The sequence below is a fragment of the Pseudorca crassidens genome, chromosome 8 (genome assembly GCF_039906515.1).
Source record: "Pseudorca crassidens isolate mPseCra1 chromosome 8, mPseCra1.hap1, whole genome shotgun sequence".
NCBI lineage: Eukaryota > Metazoa > Chordata > Mammalia > Artiodactyla > Delphinidae > Pseudorca > Pseudorca crassidens.
This window is the reverse complement of record NC_090303.1, coordinates 95,427,450-95,451,318: the sequence shown is the minus strand read 5'-3', so window position 1 is coordinate 95,451,318 and position 23,869 is coordinate 95,427,450. Positions and strand designations below refer to the sequence as shown.

Here is a 23,869-nt window from a genome sequence, read left to right as displayed (position 1 = left end):
ACGTGTTTTTGGTCTACTGGTCCATGACCTGAGGTCTGACCCTACGTAATCTGTGCAGGTAACCTGACTCTGAAAGATAACTCAGAACAGCACATAAACAGGGATGCTTATCAGAAAGCTGTGTCTCAAGACACCTGACGTTCATTACTCCTTACGGATTAGGCAAACGTGATCAAACAGGCACGGGCTAGGACAAAAGGGAACAAAAGAGGAACGACAGGAACAAGAGTATAAATCCAAGCATTGGCTTTAATTATAAACTAGTCCTAGGACTCAGTTTCATAATGGTCGTTCTGTGCAGGTGCAACTAAGCTACAGGATTCTTCACGGTGTGCATGTTTAGAAAATGGTGGCATTAGCAGGTTCTGAGTGTGGAATTGTTGGCCCTCTAAAGTCAAAAGGTCACCGAGACGGGCACCCACGCATGCCCAGTTGGAGGCTCAGTGGTTCCAACCAGCTTCAACCGGCCAAACTTGAACTGGACGCAGCTGACTCCAAGTTCCTGGAAAACAGCTTGGACAAACAGCTTATAGTTTAGGCTACGTGATGCTTGAAGGACACGCAAGGCTTTTGTAGCAGCAGTTACAGCGAGCTTGATCCGTGAAGGCAGGTTCCAGCTCATTATTTATTAAGCAAGTTGCAGTTTAATGGATCTGATAACTACCCTTTGGTTTCACATTCACCCACCTACCAAGTATTCCCCTCCAAGGAGGCCAGAAAGTGACCAAACTCTCCTTGAGTGGGCCCAAATTCAAGATGCTCTTCCAGGCAGAGTTTTCACCCCATCAGCTTTGGGACATTTTTCTATTGCCTATACAGTAGGAAGGGGGATGACATCAGAGGGTGATATTCTTTTTCTAAAACAAATATCCTGTAATTCCTGACTGTCTCCGTTTCTCTTATTTACGGTTTATCTAACCATCCACCAACCCCCAGGAAGTGCAACAAGCTCAGAATCTGCTCGCAGGCAAAACAGCTTAAGGAAAATGTAAGCAGAGATTACATACAGTTGAGATTAATTACAGGTGCCTCGTCTTTACTAAGTGTAAGCTTGAAGAGGCAGACAATCACTGGTGGACTCCCTGATTTCATTCTTCCTTTAGCATGGTTTGGGGTCATTTTTTTAAGTCAGGAAATCACTCACACTCAGGAAGAGCTTGTTTACCTGTTAATGTTATTTCTCTCTCTGTTGCTTTCACTCTCTTTTTTTCTAGCCTTCTCCTCCTCCTCCCAAATCTATGAGAAAAATACGTTTTTCCTGCTGGAGCTGCAAATCCATCCATAAGCTTTGCCCTCAGACTTTTCCTTGGATTTTTTTTTTTTTTTTTTTTTTGCGGTACGCGGGCCTCTCACTATTGCGGCCTCTCCCATTGCGGAGCACAGGCTCCGGACGCGCAGGCTCAGCGGCCATGGCTCACGGGCCCAGCCGCTCCGCGGCATGTGGGATCTTCCCGGACCGGGGCACGAACCCGTGTCCCCTGCATCGGCAGGCGGACTCTCAACCACTGCGCCACCAGGGAAGCCCTTTTCCTTGGATTTTTGAGCAGCATCTCTTCAGAATCTGGGCACTCAGAACAGTTACTTACATTTGATTTGCCAAATGTCTTGCCTTAGCATGAAGCAGAATCTCTTTGGTAGTATTTCTTCATCTATCCTCTTGTTCTATCTTTGATATTTTTCTTGTGGGATGATTATCGCAGCACCTCCACTTTATTCAGCTCTTCTTGTGTTCCTTGTGATGACTTTCTAAACCCAGTTTCTTTAAACATTCCCCACTCCCGCAATTTCTCCACCTCACCTCATTCTCTCTCTACCACCATTTCTTTAGCCTCAGATGGATCACTCACAGCTTCTAGATACAAGCAAAATATGTTACAAAATTGCTTATAAATGATTTGGGGGGGGAGGGGGAAGGGTAAGCTGGGATGAAGTGAGAGAGTGGCATGGACATATATACACTACCAAATGTAAAACAGAGAGCTAGTGGGAAGCAGCCGCATAGCACAGGGAGATCAGCTCGGTGCTTTGTATCCACCTAGAGGGGTGGGGTAGGGAGGGTGGGAGGGAGACGCAAGAGGGAGGAGATATGGGGATATATGTATATGTATAGCTGATTCACTTTGTTATAAAGCAGAAACTAACACACCATTGTAAAGCAATTATGCTCCAATAAAGATGTTAAAAAATATAAAGAAAAAAATGATTTGGGGCTTCAAAACCCTCTCCATTTTTGTTACACTTTATCATTTGAACATTAAAGTGATGACAGTTGTGCCCATGACCATATTTAAGTGCTCATGAACTTAATGAGGTATTTGCAGCTCCAGCATGAAAAACGTATTTTTCCCATAGGTTGGGCAAAAGGATGAGAATTGTAGAAAACGACAGATATCTCACAGAAGCATGGCTGTCGTATTTCCTTTAAATTCTGCCTTCAGATCTTATCTTCCAGAGCTTAGGCAAATGTTCATGGGACTCTATCCTGGAATCAGCCTTTGAGATAGATGTACTGTGTTTTTCCCCCCCAGAATTCTTATGTAAATTTATTATGAAAGTAGATGTTCACCAAGCTTGGACTGTTTCTCCCACAGATCTATGGGGAACGTACTCTGTAAACCAGATCTTTGGATGGGTAGAGCTATTCTATGTCAGGTTATGGGGAGTTAAAGAGCAAAAAGGGTGATTAGGGGACCAAGAGAAGATAAGCCAAATGGAAACAGAAGGTTTTTTTTGTTTTTTTTTTTTTTTTTTTTTGCGATACGCGGGCCTCTCACAGCTGCAGCGTCCCCCGTCGTGGAGCCCAGGCTCCAGACGCACAGGCCCAGCGGCCGTGGCTCACGGGCCCAGCCGCTCCGCGGCATGCGGGACCCTCCCGGACCGGGGCACGAACCTGCGTCCCCCTCATCGGCAGGCAGACTCTCAACCACTGTACCACCAGGGAAGCCCCAACAGAAGAGTTTTGAATAGAGGATGGAGAATGAAGAACAAAAGGCAAGAGTGGGAAGTCTTGCCTGGAATTCTAATTCTCAACAGTGGACTCCAAAGTACGATTCCAAATGAGAAATCAACAATTTCATCATTACCTGCAACTCAGAGCTGTCTCATTTGAGGCATAGGATGGGATATTAGGGGTAACCAAACAGTATCTTCTGGATATATGTAAAAACCTAATAGTGGAAAAACAGGAGGTTCCTTTTTGGTTCTTCCAGGAAAGTCCAAGGAATCCTGGAATAAGAGAAGTGTATCATCAGGGATGTAATTGAGGAAAGTTGGAGAAAGAAAATAAGTCCAGTGCAAGTTAAGTACCAGGATTGAAAACTACCCTGATTTTGTGATGAAATGGAATAGGAAATCCTAAACGACTTCTCAGTAGCTCTTCCCATATATGAGGGTGGGGCTGAGGGTGGTCTCCAGTCTTTGGTTGCAGGGTAGCAAACACAGAGAAGCCTTCCCGTGGGCATGACTCATGATCTCGCCTTCACTCTGCACCATGTGTTATCTTTCCATCGTGGCCTTAACAGCCATCATATCTACCCATTTCCCTTCATAAAATGCTGTTAGACACCCCCCCACACTTGGTTGCCTGGTCTCAGGGAAGTGTAATCCTGCTTCTCCTTAGCTATGCTTCTGATTTCTAACACTTGGGAAGTTAGGGAGTAGGTGGTGTGTTCTTTTCACAATGTGCAATCTTAGGCGCCTGTTCCTTCTTACTGGGCTCCACCTGCATAGCAATTAGCCCAAGTAATAGAAGTTAACACACTGCTCGGGTGACAGAAGGACTTTAGCTGCGTGTGAGGAGACTTGGTGACAGAGTAAGCTTAGCTTAGTTACTGAATCCAATGAGACACGTTTCTGGCCTTTCCTGTGTTCATCTCATCACATCTTTAGTGTGATGTTTTCTTCCCTTTCTACCTCTACTGATGAATTCCACCAAAAAAGACACCCCTACTCTCAAACTATTTCTGGCTGATCTATCAGCTGATGTATCTGGTTACATTATGCATTCCAGGATTTTTTTAATGTTATTTAATTTTGTTCTTTCTTCTTTGAACATAGAGTCAAGCAGCTTTGGATGGAAGCCAAAAATGCTCCACCCTTACTATGCCCAATGTTTCTCAACATGGCTTTACTTGATTACATTTATGAGATGTATACTTTTTTTTAATCACAGGCATCATCACTTTTCAGTTTTCCATGTTCTCCTTTTATTATCTTCCCATTAAAATACTTAAATAATTGCACAGACAAAACTGAACTGTTACGTGGCACGGGATGCTGTATGAGATAACTTGAAATGTTCATAGATCTGCAGATCTATGAACTTGGCAATGTTAAAGGTGAGTTAGGTATGAGTGTGGGCAAGGTCATGTCTATAAAAGTCTAAAGTACACAAATCAAAGATCACTTGTTCTCTGCTCTTTGGGGTTCAAACCCAGGTGCTACCACTTAGATGCATCCTAGAGTAACGGCTTCCTTTGTACCATCAGCGAGGAAATGAAGACACCAATAACAGCTGCTTCACGGGGTTGTTTAGTGACTCAGATGAGACAGTGCCTGTGGGAAGCACATGATAAAGGTGTTATTGCTGTGAGAGAGATCAGGAACAAGGAAGAAGAAGTATGTAATTCCCCGGGTCCTTAGGCAGTAGAGGTGATGCGTGTCCTTGGGTTGGTGAAGTCAGGGAAGCTGGTCTTGCTGATAAAGAAGTACAAGATGCCTTTGGTTTGGGTTTTCACAAGGATGGAATTCTACCTCTATTAAAATGTGTCTTTGCAATATTTTTTCATTTCTTCATAAACTTATGTGATATACAAAATTATAAATAGTACATGTGTGCATGTATAATTACTATTTCATAATTGTAAGCACGTCCTCAATGTCTCACTCTGGTTTCAGTTGATACCTTTTCTCTGCTAAGCATGACCATGATCCCTTCATCATGGATTCCTCTCCTCCCGGTACCAACTCAGACACGTGCATTTAGGACTCATGCCCCCTGCTTAAGTGGGCAAACTGAAGCCCTGGGAGAAGATGCTCCGAAGGTCGTTCTTGGCAGGAGAGTAAACCTCCCCGATATCTTGATGCTCAGGTCCTGGTGATTCCTTTTATTCTAAAAGAGATGTTTTTAGTACTTCAGCATCTCTCTCATTCCCAGTTTATAAGAAAAGAAGACAGTTGGATCCAGTTTTTCCCTCTGGGTTGACCAGAGATGAAGAGATTTCTTAGCTCATTGTCTTCGCTCCTGTGTTGTCTGCGTCTAAAGCAACTGGTGCCCATTGCTTTGCCCCCTCCTCCCTCTCTGCCTCGCCCCAGAGCCCAGATCGCAGGGCTGTTGGGCTGCTCTGAGTCCTGTGCCCAGAGGGGACAGCAGAGGGAGAGAGAGCGGTCACAGCTCCCCGGGAGGCCCCTATGGCCTCGCAGTTGCCTGCCTGCACCCTGGAGCTCACATCTCCCAAACTGAGGATGCTCCCAAGTCCCCAGGGGAGGCAGCTGCTCCTTCAGACCTGCTGTCGTGCTGTATTCAAGCCTGCTGGAGCACAGCGTCAGCACTGAGGAGAGCTGGAAGCTTCCACTTTTCCCAGTGCGTTTTGGGTTCAGATCTTCCAGCCAGGAGTGCCTGGATAGCAGGACGAAGGGAGTACAGAGAAAGGGGCCCGAGCAGGGTGAGTTGTCTCCACCCTGGTGTTGTGTTGATTCTGTCTACTCTGGTCTGCCCCACAGGTCCCGGGTTTGGCAACTGCACCCGCAGGAAGCGTGAGAGGGACCTCTTTGCTCCTTTCAACCTACTGCACTTGCGCTGTTGTCCACCGGGTGCGACTGCCACGGCCGAATCCTGCATCTGGACTTGGGCGGCGGATGGGACCTTACATGGGTGAGTCCTTCCCCCCAGTCTCTGTCATGCCCCTTTCATTGCCTTCATAGCACTTGGTCATAGTTTGTCATTTTAAAACTTTTCTATTGTCTGTTTTCCCAATTTGCCTGTAAGTTCTGGGTCTGTTTTGTTCACCACTGTATTCCTAGAGCGCTGGTAGTACCAAACACTGTCAGCCATATTTTCCTGAATGAATGAGTGAAGCGTGAATACGATGAATGATTCGAGTTGTCTTTGTCTTCTTGCCACCTGTGCTATTGCTGATTTGGGGGCAGCCGTGAAGCTCATGGCGACAAGACTCCATTCCCTGCATTGGTTTCATCTTGCCCCCCCCTCTTGGGGAGGAGCTAAAGGTCTTTGTGCCATCCCACCCCATCTGCTCTTTCCTTAGAAACCTGGGTTCAGGGCACGCTCAGCCTAGATTCCTTCCTGATGCGTCTCTGGCCTCTCTTCAAGTCTTCGCAGACCTTTCGCTGCCTGACACGTCGTCCTCTTGCATCATTCTTCGCTCCAGTTCTTGCTGCCAGCCGGTCTGCTTGCCCCAGTTTGCTGTTTCCCTCTGTGTCCTCCCTCTGTCACCGCCCCTTGTAAAGGCCAGTGAACCATAAGGGAATATTCAGGTCCATACTCTGTCCATCCCTCTGTCCCATTCTTCATCCCCACTTTTTCATTCTCTTGAGAAGCTTGACATGTCCCAAGACACTGATGATCAGAATCATCGCTACAAAAAACCGTGGTGGTGGTACCGTCACCCCCGTCTGCATTCCCAGTTATGTTTTTTTTTTAAGAGTCATTTTCTGGGGTAGGAAGAGAAGCCAAAACGCATAGGAATAACTCAGCCAGGAGAACTGAGAAGATGGATGTGGAGAGAGAAAGATGTGTAAGAAGGAGGGGTCTTTCAGATGGCTTCCAAGTCTCTAGAGGATTATTGTGTGGACACAATGGCTTTTTATACCTGCTATTTGACATCTTAACAGAAATCTGACCTATAAAACCTACAGCATGAATGACTTGAATGAGAGGAACAGGATCTCTTGCCAGTGAGAATGCTCACCAGGAATGAGTAAGGGAAACTGAGGACACATCGGGGACCCCAGACTGTCGAGTATAGGCAGTGTGTGGCCTGGTCCAAAGCACGCACTAAGTGGCCAACCAAGGCCTCGACCAGCCTGCCTTGTAATGTCTCAGGCGACGCCTGGCCTGGTTTGATGGGACACCTCATTATCTCCTGACTGAAGTTGAGTTTGCCTGGGTCACAGGGGTGCAGGACTCCTGGGCCCGAGAGAGGTTTTGTTCTGTAGCAAGGGCTTCCACAGAGCCTACACCGAGGAAACTCTGGTCTGCAGAAGACCCCGATGCAGAGAAAAGTTGATTCTACATTCAACTTAAACTTCACCTATGTTAATTTGGCAGTATCGTAAACAAAAACCTGGAATGTAGAATTACTCCACAAGTCCCCCACCGCCCGCGCTCCGCCCACCCCAGAGCCTCGCCCTCCACCACGATGAGCAAACGAGTGGCAGCGAGGGCATGAAATTTAAATTCCACTCAGGGGAGGAAGTGCTGTGCTTCGAGCCTGACCCCACCAAGGCGCGAGTGCTGGATGGCTGCCAAGATGGTCGATGTTATTGTTGGGAAAGATGAAAAAGGCAGAAAGATCCCGGAATATCTGATCCATTTTAATGTTGCAACAGAAGCTGGGATAGATGGGCAGCTGAAGATCATGTCCTTCGTGACACCGATGAAAATCAGAGATTGCAGCGTAAATTGGCAAGAAAAGCTGTAGCTCGCCTGAGAAGTACAGGAAGAGAGAGGAAGGGCTGCAGGCTGCCTGGTGTGGACTCTCTTAAAAAGCCTCCCTGCTGAAGAAAAAATGAAAATGTTGAAAACTCAGTCAGCAGTTCCTCTGATGACAGTAGTGAAGAAAAAGATGAAGAAATAAGTGAAGAAAGTGATATTGAAGAAAAGACTGAAGTGAAGGAAGAACCAGAGCTGCACGCAAAAAAGGAAATGGAAGAAAGAACAAAACTGTAGAACCCCCTGAAGTTCTGAAGAAGCAGCTTGAGGACGATCGTTACTATATCAACAGGAGGAAACGGTTAGTGAAACTTCCGTGCCAGACCAACATCATAACTATTTTGGAATCGTACGTGAAGCATTTTGCTATCAATGCAGCCTTTTCAGCCAATGAGAGGCCTCGTCACTATTATGCTATGCCACACGCCAACATGAATGTGCAATATATCCCAGCAGAAAAGAACGTTGACCTTTGTAAGGAGATTGTAGATGGATTAAGAATAACCTTTGAGGGGCTTCCCTGGTGGTGCAGTGGTTAAGAATCCGCCTGCCAATGCAGGGGACATGGGTTCAAGCCCTGGTCCGGGAAGATCCCACATGCCACGGAACAACTAAGCCCATGCGCCACAACTACTGAGCCCGCGCTCCGCAACAAGAGAAGCCACCGCAGTGAGAAGCCTGCGCACTGCAATGAAGAGTAGCCCCCACTCACAGCGACTAGAGAAAGCCCGCGTGCAGCAACGAAGACCCAACACCGCCAGAAATCAATAAATAAAATAATTAAAAAATATATATATTTAAAAAAACAAAACAAAACAAAAGAATAACCTCCGATTACACTCTCCCGTTGGTTTTGCTCTATCCATATGAACAAGTTCAGTATAAAAAGGTGACTTCATCCAAATTTTTTCTTCCGATTCAGGAAGGTACCACAAACACTAACGGGAACCAGGACGATGTCTCTCCAAGCCCACCTTTGTTGAATCCATCCACACCACAGTCCACAGAGAGTCAGCGAACCACAGGCGAACCGGCCACCCCCAAAAGGCGCAAAGCCGAGCCGGAAGCCTTGCAGTCTCGGAGGCGGTCCACACGCCACTTTGCCAATCGCGACAGGCTGAGAGCAGCGCCTCGCCTCAGCCCAAGCGCCGGCAGCAGGACACGTCTGCCAGCATGCCCAGGCTGTGCCTGCACCTGGAAGAGAAGACACCTGTTCGTAGCAGATCATCCTCACCTGGAAGAGAAGACACCTGTTCGCAGCAGATCATCCTCACCTGGAAGAGAAGACACCTGTTCGCAGCAGATCATCCTCACCTGGAAGAGAAGACACCTGTTCACAGCAGATCATCCTCACCTGTTCCTCTGACCCCGCGCAAGGAAGGGAGTGCGGTGTTTGCTGGCTTTGAAGGCGGAAGAACTAATGAAATAAATGAGGTCCTCTCCTGGAAACTTGTACCCGACAGTTACCCCCCAGGGGACCAGCCGCCCCCACCCTCTTACGTTTATGGGGCACAACCCTTGCTGCGATCGTTTGTGAAACTTCCAGAAATCCTTGGAAAGATGTCCTCTTCTGAGAAGAATCTGAAGGCTTTACTGAAGCACTTTGATCGCTTTCTGAGGTTTTTAGCAGAATACCATGATGACTTTTTCGCAGAGTCTGCCTATGTTGCTGCCTGTGAGGCGCACGACAGCACGAAGAACCCCAGGGCAATTTATTAAGGCTTTGATGGTTCTGGAAGAACAGCTTCTCTATCTGGCTTTGCGCTCTCGGTTCCCAGTAAAGAACTAGGGAGTTGGTGGGCCTTCCTTAGAGGCAGAGCCAATGCGACACCCCCTTTGGGGCAGGTGTGGCAGAGGTGGGCCCGTTTGTTTGAGCTGCTTACCTACCGTAGTTATTTCTGTTAAGGATTACTTCCTAGGTGCCTGAACGGCCTCCAGCATCTGACCCTTGCCACGGTACCTGTCATCTGTGACGGTGGGAAAAGAGCAGTTGTGTTCACAGTGAAGTGTTCACCGAAGTGTGTGTAGGTTGGGCTGTCTCAGTAGACGGAGTTACTTGTTAGCAATAACCGCATTTTTTAGTTATTTGTTAGCATTAAACAAAATTGTTTTGCAAACCGTTTTCATTCTTGTGATGAGCTGAGCAATAAAACATTAGTTGTGCTTGGAAACTGAAAAGTCGTCCCAGAATATTTTAGAGGGAGTGGATATTGATGGCAAAAGAAAATTTGCAGCTGTACGTGTGCTTGTTACAGTTCCTTTCCTATAAAACCTTATTTTTGGTGATTTAAATAAAGCATTGCCTGAACGTTAAAAAAAAAAAAATTACTCGACAAGTACAGTGGGTTCTAAAACGTACTCCAGGGGGCTTGTCCCGAACCGTTGGCTCCAGTTTGCCGAGTTGGAGTCTGGGGGGCCGTGGCTCAGAGTCTTGAATGAACATGAAGGGACAGGCACGCCTCGTGAACAAAGAGGGGGCACCAGTCATCGACGCTGAGAGGGGATGTGAGACCGTAACCAGGGAGAGGAAAGTCTAAGGGTGAAAAGTCCAGAAGACAGGAGAGAGGTTGTCAGGAGGAAGACAAGATGGGTTGGGGGGAGGGTATAAATAGGAGGTCCGTTTGGAAAGGATGCTGGCTAGTGTGAGGTGGAGTGAAGCCTGCTGCACAGAATGCAGTGTTCCTGACTCCAGGGTCATCCCTGAATTAACTCTTTCACCTCTGATTTCAGGACTTCAGATGTTTTAGAACATTGGACCTCCGGATGAGATGTCATGGAAACCTATCGGGTAAGAAAGATACTGCTTTCTGGGTGGCAGTGATGGTGAATGAAACATAAAATGGGCCCATGCGTTGAATTCCTCATTATTGCTCATGCATCTGTAACACCCACAGGATGTGACACACATCAGTATGGGGCCGGGTAGGGTGAGATCACAATCGGAGAAGTGGTAAGTGGAGGGCCAGCAGCCCCCTGAAAGCCTGACGGTCGTGGATTCCCCGTGAGTGACAGAGCACTCAGGGCTGGACCTCTGACTCGTTCCACAGTAATGGCTGAGACCCAAGTTAGATCCTTTCTTTGAGGAAAGGGACACCCTCCCTGTTTCCTCCCCATCACTGTCTCTTACTCATCACTGATGGTCAGCAGCCCATCATGGGAATTTATTCTTTAGTACATTCCTTTATTCACCATTTATTAAATACTCCCCCTGTTTGCAGACCTAAGCAATAGACTTTGAATCCTGTGTTCAGAGATCGGTGTGGCGCTGTTTGAAAACTGGGAAGATTTCACGTTTGGCATTTTAATGGCTGTAAATGAGTAGGTATTGGAGTTAGAAGACTCTGGGTTCAAATCCCAGCTGTACATTTATTACCTATGTGACTTGGGGTGGAGATCCTTAAACATCTTGAGTCTCGGTTTTTATCACCTGTGATACGGAGATGGCAACCTTCACAGTCGTTTTGCGGTGTAGGAACCAGTACGTGGTGGGCACTCAGTGAATGAGGTCTAACCGTTCACAGCCCCTGATCTACAAGGCTGTAATCAAAAATGCTTTGACAACTGAAAGTTCTTTTCTAATTTTGGGTCAAACTAACTAGGTAGTGAAACCTGATCTGAACTTACTTGAGGCCATTTATTGCCTTTATTTATTCCATTTAGTGTGCATATTCGTGTATTTTGCTGCAGAAATAGTAGCGTATTTCATTACAGGGTGTACCCAGACCCTTCTGGGATTGGATTCTGAAACACATCTGGTCTCATCCTATCTTTCTGATAAGAAATTGTCAGGCCATGCTTGCCCCCTTACCAGCTATTAAAGTCTGTAATGCACACATTCAAATAATCATGAAAGAAAACGTGAGTTTCCATTTGGCAAGACTTGACTTCTCAGGATTAGGAATGAAAACCCAACAGATGTACTCATGCGTTTGTTTAACCAAAATTTATGAAGTCCTTACACTTTGTAAGACACGTTGCAGCGGGGTGTTGTGAGGGCTATAAAGATGAAAAGAGAGGCCTGCCACTGAGAAATGAGGAATCTAGTGTTTGGGACGAGACTGGCACAAGAAAAATTATCACGCAAGGCGGAACATGCTAACTTCCCTCGTTGAGAATTCCCGACAGGACAAGTTCACATCTGGATAGAGGATGAAGCTTCATAAAGGAGAGACATTGAAGTGTGGGTAAGAATCTTCCAGGCAGAGATGGCAGGACAGGGTATTCTGAGCATAGGGAAGAGTAAGGAAAGGGTGTGCAGGCAGAGGGTGGATTTAATATTTGGAGAATAGCGAGTGGTCCAGCTTGGTGGAAGCACAAATCATGCAGTAAGAAGGAGGTGAATGTTAGGCTGGAGGGGTAGATGGGTGGAGCTGTAGAAAGCTGGGATTACCAGGGAGAGTTTGTGCTTGATTTATAGACAAGGGAGGGAATAGATGTTGTTTAAAAACATTTTTTTTCTGATACTGAAATAATATGTGTTCAAATAAAAAGAATTTGAAAAACAAGCTATATATACATATGAAAACATTTAAATGCCTATAATCCACACCTAGAGATAGCCATTGTTAATATTTTTTTTGTTTTAACATCTTTTTTGGAGTATAATTGCTTTACAATGTTGTGTTAGTTTCTGCTGTATAACAAAGTGAATCAGCTATACATATACATATATCCCCATATCCCCTCATTGTTAATATTTTAAAATGTGTCCTTGTAGTCTTTTTCTGTATGAAAGTAGATGACGTTGAAAGTAATGTATAAATGGAATAACATTGCCTCAGATTATTAAAAAAAAAACAGCCTATGGACATAATACTTTAGAAAAATAAATATAACAGCAGGATATGGATAGGTTGGATCCAATACAGAAATGTACAAATACATATACAGAAATGTACAAATAAGAAAACCATTAAGAATGCTGTTGTGATGATTAAGAGGAAGTGAATCCTTGAACCTAATTGGTGGCTATGAAAAAAGGAAGGGGACAGGATGAGAAAAAGTATATTTCTAAGGATAACAATTCCAAGTGGTTTAGAAGAAAGAAGGAGAACTCAGAAATACCTCCCAGGGACTTCCCTGGTGGCACAGTGGTTAAGAATTCGTCTGCCAATGCAGGGAACGCAGGTTCAACTCCTGGCCCAGGAAGATCCCACATGCCGCGGAGCACTAAGCCCGTGCGCCACAACTACTGAGCCTGTGTGCCTAGAGCCCGTGCTCTACAACAAGAGAAGCCACTGCAGTGAGAAGCTCGCATACTGCAACGATGAGTAGCCTCCGCTCGCCACAACTAGAGAAAGCCTGTGCGCAGCAACGAAGACCCAACACAGCCAAAAATAAATAAAATAAATTTAGAAAAACAAAACAAAGCAACAACAACAAAAGAAATACCTCCCAGGTTTCAAGCCTGGATAACTGGGGGTTAGGGAGGCCATGAACAGGATATTGACTTTGGGGGAGGAGAGGATTATGTGTGTAGTTTTTACACATGTTGAGTATGTGGTAGTGTGAGATGTGGGCTGAGAACAAAAAGGCAGAGTCTCTTTTACATTTTCAGGATTGCTCTCGTTAAGGGAGAAGGTGAGTTTTCTGAAGGAGAGACTAGAGAGAGGAAAGAAGGATGAGAAGAGAGATGCGGGGACATTCGTATTTAGAAAACAGTGGAAAGACAAGGAGCTAGAGAAGGAGCCAGCCAAAAAATACCTCGAGAGTTATTGGACAATTAAGAGTAGAGTGTCTCTACGGTCAGGGGTGTACGCTATTTCAAAAATGTGTGATTCGGGCTTCCCTGGTGGCGCAGTGGTTGAGAGTCCGCCTGCCGATGCAGGGGACACGGGTTCGTGCCCCGGTCCGGGAGGATCCCACATGCCGCTGAGCGGCTGGGCCCGTGAGCCATGGCCGCTGAGCCTGCGCGTCCGGAGCCTGTGCTCCGCAGCGGGAGAGGCCACAACAGTGAGAGGCCCGCGTACCGCAAAAAAAAAAAAAAAAAAGATAATCCAAATGGAGCTGTTAGCACAGGGTCTGGTGTGTACTAAGAACTCAGTAAATGTAGCTATGATTATGAAACGTGCTATTAAAATATCTCCTCCCTGGTCCTGCTCTACGGTTTTGTTCACATTCCTTTACGTTTCTTTGTGTGCAGATTTTGGGGGGGGGTGTTCTTTTCCTAGGAACTGGCTTCAGAGTCTAGGATGGGATTCTGAAAGTGGGAGATTCTTGGAGAAGAGCAGAGAGGCCTGGGATCCTCAAAACAGAAATAACAATGTGCCTTTTGTTGGGACCCCCATGTGGGATTGCTCCTGGAGTAGAGGCAGCAGTCACACCCAGGCTGCCCACTACGCCCTCCTGGCCCCAGACCTCTTGCCTTTAAAGAGAAATGACTCTCTGGGGGCCACTTTCTCAATCCCCATATACAGCAAGGTCATGAGGGCCCCATGCCTAGAAAGAAGGGCATGCGATTCATTCTTTATTTTTTTTCTTTTTTTCAATCCTTCCTATGCACTCAGGGAAGAGGGGAGAGCTGGATCATTGACCCCAGACTTGCTACCGTCGTCTTCTCAAGGGCTAGCACTCCGCTTCTCCCACAGAACCTTAGATGCATGGCCCAGAGGGAGGGCCCTCTGAGGTTGGGTTTCCGGGAAGCCGCCTGGTCAGGAGGTTGCCAGCAGCCCTGCGGGGTAAGGCAGAGGCGATAGAAGGCTGGTGAGGAGGAAGTGGAACAGGATGGGTACTGTGGGTAATGGGCTGTGGGCGGATGAGCGGAGGCATTCCTTGGAAATCTGGGAATGGTTTAGGAAGTCATGGAAGGGAGGGTATGAGTGGGAATAGCTCTGGTGGCTGATTTCTTATACCAGATTGAATGTGGACTGGGCTGGGATTAGCAAAACAGGACAAAGAATACGTGCAAACTTCCTCTGACTTCGGGAGCTAGCTCCGCCTACAGGGTGTCTAGAGAGGCCCTGGTCCTCGTTTGCAGTGGGGACAGTGACAGTGTGGGGACCACCCCAGACCCAAGCCTGTGAAGAAAGGAGTTGGTGGGAGGGGCAAGCATCCCCCTACAGAGTGTGTGGCCTGGAGACCCGAGTCTCCTCTTATTGCCTGGAAGCTTGGTCTTCAAGTAAGCTTTTTTTTTTTTTTTAAAAAATAACTACCACGGGACACATTCCCATTTGTGGGCCTCTCCAAAAAGGTGGGCAGATACGTTGGATCCTGCAGTAAAGGCCAGCTGGGAAAACATTTTTTTCATCCTGAGAACTTTCTTTCCTCTAAGTCTCTAGGGACTAATTACGTACCCTCCTTGCAAATTTTGTGAAAAACTGAAAAACGAAATGAGAGGCAATTATCTCCTCCTGATATGCAAACACTTTCCTTCAGCTTTTTCCTTCTCAATCAGCACACAAATCCACTCAGATTTTCCTCCTGAGAGACTCTCTTCTGTGACTCTCATCTCTGCACGTTTCCGCCTAAAAATGTAAAAATAACCAACAGCCTACAGCAGTCTCTTGCCTGTTTTTCACAGTGTTCCTGTAGGAGTGGGGTCTCTGGCCGGATTTGGAGAAGGTATCACATGCTTTATTCCTTCACAGTGACTGCCCTGTCATAGGCAGCATCTCCCAGGCATGGCATTCTTTAAAAACTTGCCTGTGGTCCCTTGCTACTCAAAGTGTGATCCCTGGAACCACATTGGCATCTCCTGGGAGCTTTTTGGAAATGCAGAATCTGGGCCTCCATCCCAGACCTGCTGAATCCGAATCTGCATTTTTAACAGGACCCCAGGGCGATTCACAGTGCGCCGTAATATTTGAGAAGTGCTGATCTAGACAGTTAGCTGGTGGGATTTCCAATCAGGGAATTGTATAAAAAGCCCTTGTCCCAATCTCAACAATGTGAAGGGCCCTGGAAGAGGGGATTTGAGGGTGTACCTGCTATTATCGGAGCCATCCTTTCTTAATGACTTTTATCCCAGGTGCTATTTCTGGAGACCGTAACCAGGACTTAGATCCCCAAGATTTTCATCCCAGTTTGACTTTAGACTTCTTGAGTGACTTTAGCCTAATGGTCCAGCTTCCTACTTGCTGTTAGAATCCTGCGTGGACGTGACCTGGGGATACTTTGGTTCCACACACTTGTCTGGATGTGACAGGGACCCTTGGTGTACACAGTGTCAAGTGAAGCAACTGCATAGACGTAACCTGGAGAGTCATTTGAACTTACTTTTCCCGCTTGCTGGAAGGAATATGGGGATCCCAGTTCTAAGAGTGTCTGTACGAAAGTCTCCCTAGGTTTAGAGTCATGATGTAAGTAAGCCACTGCCTCATGGAATTGCAGGGGAGTGCGTAGGTCATCCAGGCCCACCTCCTCTGAGCTCAGGCATCCCCACGGCAGCACACACAGAGGCCCTGCTGGAACCCAGTCTAGAGATGGAGCCCTCGCAGCCGTGAGGCGGTCCCTCTCTTTGCTGCTGTGTGCTAATGTTTAGGATGAAGCCCTTATATCCAGCCCCACTGTGACTCCCTCTTAACACTCACCCACTGTGCAATTTCGGTTCACACAGGCAGACCAGCAGATAAGTGAAGGCAGCTAGATATTCCCCTATAAAATATTCAGATTTACTGGTGAAATGTCGCCACTGAACACTTTCTAGACCTCTCACTATCCACATTGCTTCCTCTTGTGCCTGCTGTTATGTGGGTCTTAACAACTAGTGCTGGTTTAGACAACTAACCGGGATAGAGGGGCAGTGGGGTAACTTCTTCCTGCGCTTTTGTTACTATACATCTATTACTGTCAACTAAGGTGGCCTTCCGTGTTTTCATGTACAGCGTCCACTCATATTCCAGATTCATCTACAAACCTCGTTGCTAAAAACGGCTGGCATTTACTGAACATCTCTGTTGTTGGTACAGGAGATGCAAAGGTAGAGAAGGCATGACGTCTAACTTGAAGAGCTGAGAATTTAGTGTGGGAAGACTAAACTCTGTGTTAGTTACTAGGATATGCAAAGCACTCTGGGAATACAGGGAGGGAGCTGGTTACATTGAGTCTTCTCAAACGTGGTGTCATTTGATTCAAGCTTTGAAGTATAGAGCAACTTCACAGGCCGAGAATGGGAAAAGTGAATTCCAGAGAGAGACAACGTAATATATAAAGTAACGCAGAAATAAAAATGGCACATTGTGTAGGCAGTGCAAGCCCTGGGAGATGGAATTAATGAATGCTCTCTGGAGAGTGGTCATGGGTATCTTCACTAATCAAATCCAGGTCCCTTGGGGGCTTGCAAGTGTCCTGAAAGATGCTCCACTCACTGGAATCACAAGATGACACATTTTATAGTGGGTACAGAGGGTATTGATGTGGAAACCTTTGCATGGTGGGCAACTCGACTGTATTCACAAAGGTATTATTTACGGTCAGTGCTGGAATTTCATTGCCTTAAATTTTGAAAATGACCTAAGTAAGTTCATAGGGAGCTTAAGAATAGTTCTTTTAAAGGGCAATTCCGTGAGGTTTCCTTCCATAGCATTTGATGCTTGTCTAACTCAAGGGAAGGAGAATGACAAAGATGCTGGGTTGAATGCAGAACAGGATCTAAGGGAAAAACCCGAGGTGGAATACTACACTGATGGCCTGGAGCCCTGCTGAAAATTGATTGTTAAATTTTCAGGAATTAAACATAGTCATTATCAAAAATTAAATAATAGACACTTACAATCAAATAGATTGTTAAAAACAAAGGTAATCAAAACTCAAAACTCCTAATTATTTTACTGCATTTTACTTTGGTCTATTCCACTGAAGTTGTGTCACTTGTGTCAGTATGGTAGAAATACTGTATATAGTAGAGTGGGAAGCTGCCACGTAGCACAGGGAGATCAGCTCGATGCTTTGTGACTACCTAGAGGGGTGGGATAGAGAGGGTGGGAGGGAGGCTCAAGAAACAGGAGATATGGGGATATATGTATACATATAGCTGATTCACTTTGTCGTACAGCAGAAACTAACACAACATTGTAAAGCTATTATACTCCAATAAATAATTTTTTTAAAAATCAAAAAGAAAGAAAGAAAGAAATATATAATGGTGAGAATATATATAATGGTGAGAATCTCTTCCCATCTCCAAGCTCAGTGATGTGATGTTGGTAGCTTGAAACTAGACATGATGAGAGTGAAACTGACACCATGGAAACTGGTGAATGCTGCAAGTCAGCAAATGCTACAACTGGGGAGCCAGTGATTAAATATTTATCGGCAGACTACTGGGTCACTATCACTTTTCTTCTGTATTCATCAGGCATGGTTGCAAGGACCCTATTTACATCAGGAAATTTAAAGCTGAAAGATTTGGTGAAACTAGATTGATATGGACATGGTTCTCCATAGGCAACACTCAAATTTTCCAACTTGGGCTTAGAAAGTTTTGCACTTCACCTAACTCCTAAAATCCCATATATGCAGGACGTTCATGGTACCACTGGTCATTCTAGGACCCAGGCCTGACTTTTCTATGAAAATGATTTGATTCCTTTATCTTCCTTCATCAGAACTTCCATACCCTTGATTTCTTGCTCCCTAGTCCTCTCAGCTGATAGGAATAAACCTACTTTTATTTCCCGCTGGGATTTCCACGTGTGACAATGGGCTCTTGTGCTAGCTATTCAGAACCTTGTATTTCTAATGGTTGCTTACTGGGAGGACAGTATCTCTGGGGCTGGAATGTCAGACAAATTAAGGGAAGATGGGGGAGGTGTCAGGAAATCCTGCCACTGATTCTACCTATATTTAAGTTAGCTCTGGGTGGGGAGGGATAGATTGGGAGTTTGGAATTGACATGTACACACTGCTATATTTAACATAGATAACCAACAAGGACCTACAGTATAGCACAGGGAACTCTGCTCCACGTTCTGTAATAACCTCAATGGGAAAAGAATTTGAAAAAGAATAGATATATGTATAACTGAATCACTATGCGCTACACCTGAAACTAATACAACATTGTTAATCAACTGTACTCCGATATAAAATTTTTTAAAAAATCATTGTCATATGAAGAGACAGAAAAGAATCTAGACATTGAGCTTACACTTTCACAAGGTTCAAAATGGCTCATAGACCTAAATATAAAATGCAAAAATAAAGATTCCTAGAATGAATATATATATATATATATATATATATATATATATATATATATATATATATAAAACTAGCTCTGCATGTTATAAACAGTGTCATCCTACCTGCTGGTAATTATGTTCCGGTGTAAGCCACTTCTTTGGAGTGAGAAGGGTGTTGCCTTCAGTTAAATGACCTTACATCAAGTGACTTTATGTAGACTAACTGACTTTATATAGACTAAGGATCAGATCAATTGTTCCCATTTCCTTGCATTAACATTGCAAGTAGACTGAATAAAAATGTTTCTTGCATATGTAAGTGTTACTTGCTGTCTTTCAAGTGTTTGTGAATACTATTGTGATAACTGAAATGTAAATTTTTAAAAGTGACACTGAATCGGTAGTTACTTTCTAACAGTATGTGTTCCTTTCAAGGGAGGAATGTAAACGTACAGTGACTGTTATGAAGGAGTTACTGGAATTATTGCCATTACAAGCCTATAAATTTGATGGGAACTTGATGGGTACACATTTAATAAGGGGCTGGAGGAGTCTATACTGAGTGACTTCAGATCCTGGAGATTCCAACTTTTAATTTATCCAACTTTGATCTGGACAGGAGAATTTCCGAGGATGGAGAGGTGGAAAAGAAGTTTGAAAAACTAGATTCTGTTGTCAGTTCTGCCATTGGTTTGACCAACTAGTTTTTTTCTCTCAATCATGTCTCCTTTATCCATTACTGGGTCAGAAAACACTGCTCAGCTGCAGCCCAAGAATCAGTATTTCTCTTCTGGGCTCTTGGGACACTGTGTTAGAATCAATTGTACTTTTCCTTTCTCTCACAGATGGAGAACTCTTTGAGGTTAGAATCCACATTTCTTTGATTTTTAATGGCTCGTTAAAAATAGGGCAAGGGTGGTTGATGAAGAGGGCATTCTTATTATCAGTTCAACAGACATTAGACAGTCATTTGTTAAAATTCAAAGCCCCTGTCCATTTTAATTTTATTTATTTTTAATTATTTTATTTATTTATTTGGCTGCATTGGGTGTTTGTTGCTGTGCGCAGGCTTTCTCTAGTTGTGGTGAGCGGGGGCTACTGTTCGTTGTGGTGCGCGGGCTTCTCATTGTGCTGGCTTCTCGTTGCGGAGCACGGGCTCTAGGCGCGCAGGCTCAGTAGTTGTGGCACATGGGTTCAGTAGTTGTGGCTCACGGACTCTAGAGCGCAGGCTCAGTAGTTGTGGTGCACGGGCTTAGTTGCTCCGCGGCATGTGGGATCTTCCCGGACCAGGGCTCGAACCCATGTCCCCTGCATTGGCAGGCGGATTCTTAACCGCTGCGCCTCCAGGGAAGTCCTTCATAAGTTTTTAAATTAAATTCTGTACATTGTATATAGGACAGTTGAGACTGAGGTTAATGGTATTTATTCCTCAGTATGGACAAACCTTTTCTGGCGGGGAGGTCCACCTGTAAGTTTGAGGGGTTCAGTCAATCTGATGAGGAAGCTGATTTGGATTGGGGTGTTTTGTTGCCTTTAGTGAACCCCATGCTTCAGGTTTCTTTAGTGGTGGGCCGCTGTCTTGACCTTAGGATTTCTAGACTGGGTATATGCATTATTTGGATTTAACACAAGACAGTAGTTGCCTTAATACTTTGTGAAGTATTTAAAAATCCTCAAGTGTTATCACAACTCTTCCTGACTCTGTTGACCAGATAGCTGTGTTTGTGTGGGGAATAGTTTCCCTATCCCCTGGTCATTGTTCTCACACAGTTGTTGCTGAGACAGTCTTGTCTTGGTGAAACAATATTTTTACTACCCTTTCTTCCAAATTTATTTTCTGTTGTCCCCAAGGCCACAAATGTGCTAAGGCTGCTAACAGAAAAGAGATAACATCCATCAAAGCTGCTGCAGGAACTGCCTAACACACACTGGCAGGCACTGGGAGAGCCTGCTTGGGAGTGGATCTAGGGGGAGGTGAATCAGAGGGTGGTTGGAATGCAAAGCTAAATCAGGGAGAGTCTGTTGATGTGGAGACAGTCTGCCATCATGCAGGATTAACACCTTGGCAAGGGTTCTGGGAAGTGGGTCTCCTGTAAGCTATTTGCTGACTCGTGGAATTTTGAAAAAAGTACCAGCCTTCATTAAATTAAGTAGAGATGCCAAAAATTGCCTTGCGAGACTCTGAAGGAAGGGATCAGAGGTTTAGAAAAGTGGAAATGCTATTACGGGGCTGTTATATAAGACTGAAAAATCCACAGTTGACCATGTTCTTTGGGAGGGAGGCCTGGAGGACCCTTTGCTTATTAGCAAGATGATAAAAATGCATGGCTAAGGAGGACATCAGCTGAGGCTGTTGTTAGGAGATGCTGTTACAGAACTGGGCATCCTAGTGGCCAAGGTATACAGGTAACCAGAGTAGCAGAGGCCATGAGGCAGCACTTAACTGTCAGATGCAGACGGTGCATACTTGCCCTGTTAGTCAGCAAGGTCGAAACGACACACAGGTGGAGCCTGAACCGCGTGGACCTTTGCGTATAGCAGATAGAACATGGTGTTCATGGGGCAAGAGATAAGGGTAAAAAGAGTACTGCTTAGTGTACGTAATTGAAAGAAATCAAGAATGAATGAGAAGAAGGCTCAGACCAGCAACCCCAGAGAAGTCACGATCCCTTTGCCCAGTCTTCAGATTGGAACCGGCTCTCAGACCCAGCGTCATCAGATGTAAGAACCTGAGGCACCAGAAGTAGGGCCCTGTGATGCCACGACAAGTATTTGGACTGGCCAGAAAGTTCGTTCGGGGTTTTCTGAACCGTCCTCTGGGAGAACCCGAGCGAACTTTTTGGCCAGCCCAGTATATCCAGTGGGATTTCCCAGACTTGCTCCAAAAGCCTGCAACCATTTACCTGAGTAACCATCACTGGAGAAAGGGGGATACTCATATATTTTAAGAGCTATGGGAGGTAGTATGTGGGTTGAAGCTTGTACTCAGGATCTAAAGCACCATCCATGCTCCCCTTATTAGGGGAGCTTGTGGGATCCAGGTAACTAATGTAGTGTGGAACCAGATGCATCTCACGGTGGTTCCGCTGGACCCATGTATTTTTAACTTTCTCTCTGCTTTTTCTCCTCTCTTTTCTTCTGCATTTTCCCTCTTTCCCTCTCCTCCTTTCCTCTCCTCTTCCACTTTTCCAGGTTCCTCTCACCACCCCTGCCCCCTGTCTCTTACACACGCACATGCACACACAGTACAAATGAACGCTCATTCTGCATCTGGCACTGTGCTAGACACCAAGACCTCAGAGATGAAATCCCGTCTATTCCGTCAGATCGCTCGCAGTGCAGAAAGGGAGGAGGTGGGTTGGTGGGCAGCACATTGTAATAGGGTCCCCCAGAGAGTTGTGCGCAGGGGGTGTGGCAGTACAGAGGGGGAACCTCCGACTCAGCCAGGAGGGGACGAATAAAGGGATGCTTCTCAGAGCAATCATGTCTGACTTCATTCTTTTTTTTTTTTTTTTTTTTTTGTGGTACGTGGGCCTCTCACTGTTGCGGCCTCTCCCGTTGTGGAGCACAGGCTCAGCGGCCATGGCTCACGGGCCCAGCCGCTCCGCAGCATGTGGGATCCTCCCGGACCGGGGCACGAACCCGTGTCCCCTGCATTAGCAGGTGGACTCTCAACCACTGCGCCACCAGGGAAGCCCTGACTTCATTCTTGAAAGAAAAGTGAGCGTTTTCAGGCAGAAAATGAGGAATCCTCTGTGTACTTATGCTCATGTTCCAATGGCACCTGACTTATTTCAAGTTTAATCTCTTGGCATGTATTTCTAGTTCTGTAAATAGACATTTCATGGAAGATGCTGTTGGTTTTCAACCAGCCATGAGAACACTGAGAAAGGCATCTTTAAGCAGGGACTTCCCCCTCAGGAGTTTGGATTCTAGAAAAGAACTGGCTTCTACCAGATTATTTTATTTCACTCTCACAGATGACCTACCTTCTTGAAGCCTCGAGAATACTCCATGATTTGAGCAGAAAACTACTGTGGTTAGAGAAGCTAGAAATGTGGAAGAGTAGCTTCCCAGTAGCCCGGATTCTTCCTCCTGAATTCAGTCTTGCCTTTGGAAGATGATTAATGGAAAAACATGGAATTTATAACCAAACGTAGGCTCAAGTCTTTGCTCTACCAGCTCTGAGTTGCATGATTCTAGGGCAGTTATCCAACCTATTATGGGGTCAGACTCTTAGAGAAAATTAAAAATACAATATATGAAGGAAGAGGTCCATACCAGACCCTCAATGTCAGAGGTGGAACGGCTGTCTGAGATCAGCTCCACTTTCCTTTTACATAAGTCATTGTCCAAATTTACATGGCTGGTCAGCGTCCACGATAGAAATTAAACCCGGGTCTTCTGAGCTGCAAGGCACAAGGTAGACTGGGAACAAACGTTGCAGGGGAGAGCAAGTCCCTACTTAGTAGGCAAGTTCATGGTAACAAACACTGTAAATTGATGAGGTTGCTAAGGCAACCAGTAGAAAACAGCCAAGATTCATGTTCAAATCCTGAAAAGAATTTTCCAGGGAACAGATGTGTAGCTACAGTATGAAAGAAAGAAAAACAAATGGATGAATGGCGATAGGTGAAGGGATCTACTGATGAATCTGTAGACAGGAGTACAGACTCAAAGCAAGATGGCTCCTCTCTCAGATCACGGGCCAGACGTGATGGGAGCAGGAGGTTGGGGTCCATGGTGCAGAGATGATGTCTGCTTGACAAGCCTGGGGACAGCGGTTCTGTCCCTAAGTGTGGCAAAATCTGTTTCTTTATAAGCAGGAGGCTCAAGGGCCAAGCCATGTTAAAAGAAAAGGGAACCAGGCCAAAAACTTTGCTGCAGTGATTTGGGGGCCTCTGAAGGAAGGGAGATGGTGGTGATGGTGAGCAGTGCTTCTAGAATGGTGTGTGTGTGTGTGTGTGTGTGTGTGTGAGAGAGAGAGAGACAGAGTGTAAGCTCTCTGGATAGACTTCATTGAATTATGGAATGAATTATCCAAATAAGCATTTTGAAAGAAGTTGGGGTATAGGAGTAA

General features: G+C 45.5%; 1 protein-coding gene and 1 pseudogene across 1 annotated transcript in view; both read left to right on the top strand.

Moving 5' to 3' along the window:
• Nucleotides 1–5,760: 5,760 nt before the first annotated feature.
• KEL (Kell metallo-endopeptidase (Kell blood group)) overlaps nucleotides 5,761–23,869 on the top strand; it is an 88,455-nt gene continuing 70,346 nt past the window's right edge. Inside the window, exons 1-2 of the mRNA XM_067747249.1 lie at nucleotides 5,761–5,872; nucleotides 10,400–10,457. Coding sequence (XP_067603350.1) covers nucleotides 10,438–10,457 — 20 coding nt within the window. The 5' untranslated portion in view covers nucleotides 5,761–5,872; nucleotides 10,400–10,437. The remainder of the gene's footprint in view (nucleotides 5,873–10,399; nucleotides 10,458–23,869) is intronic.
• LOC137228666 (MSL complex subunit 3-like) lies at nucleotides 7,488–9,929 on the top strand (annotated as a pseudogene).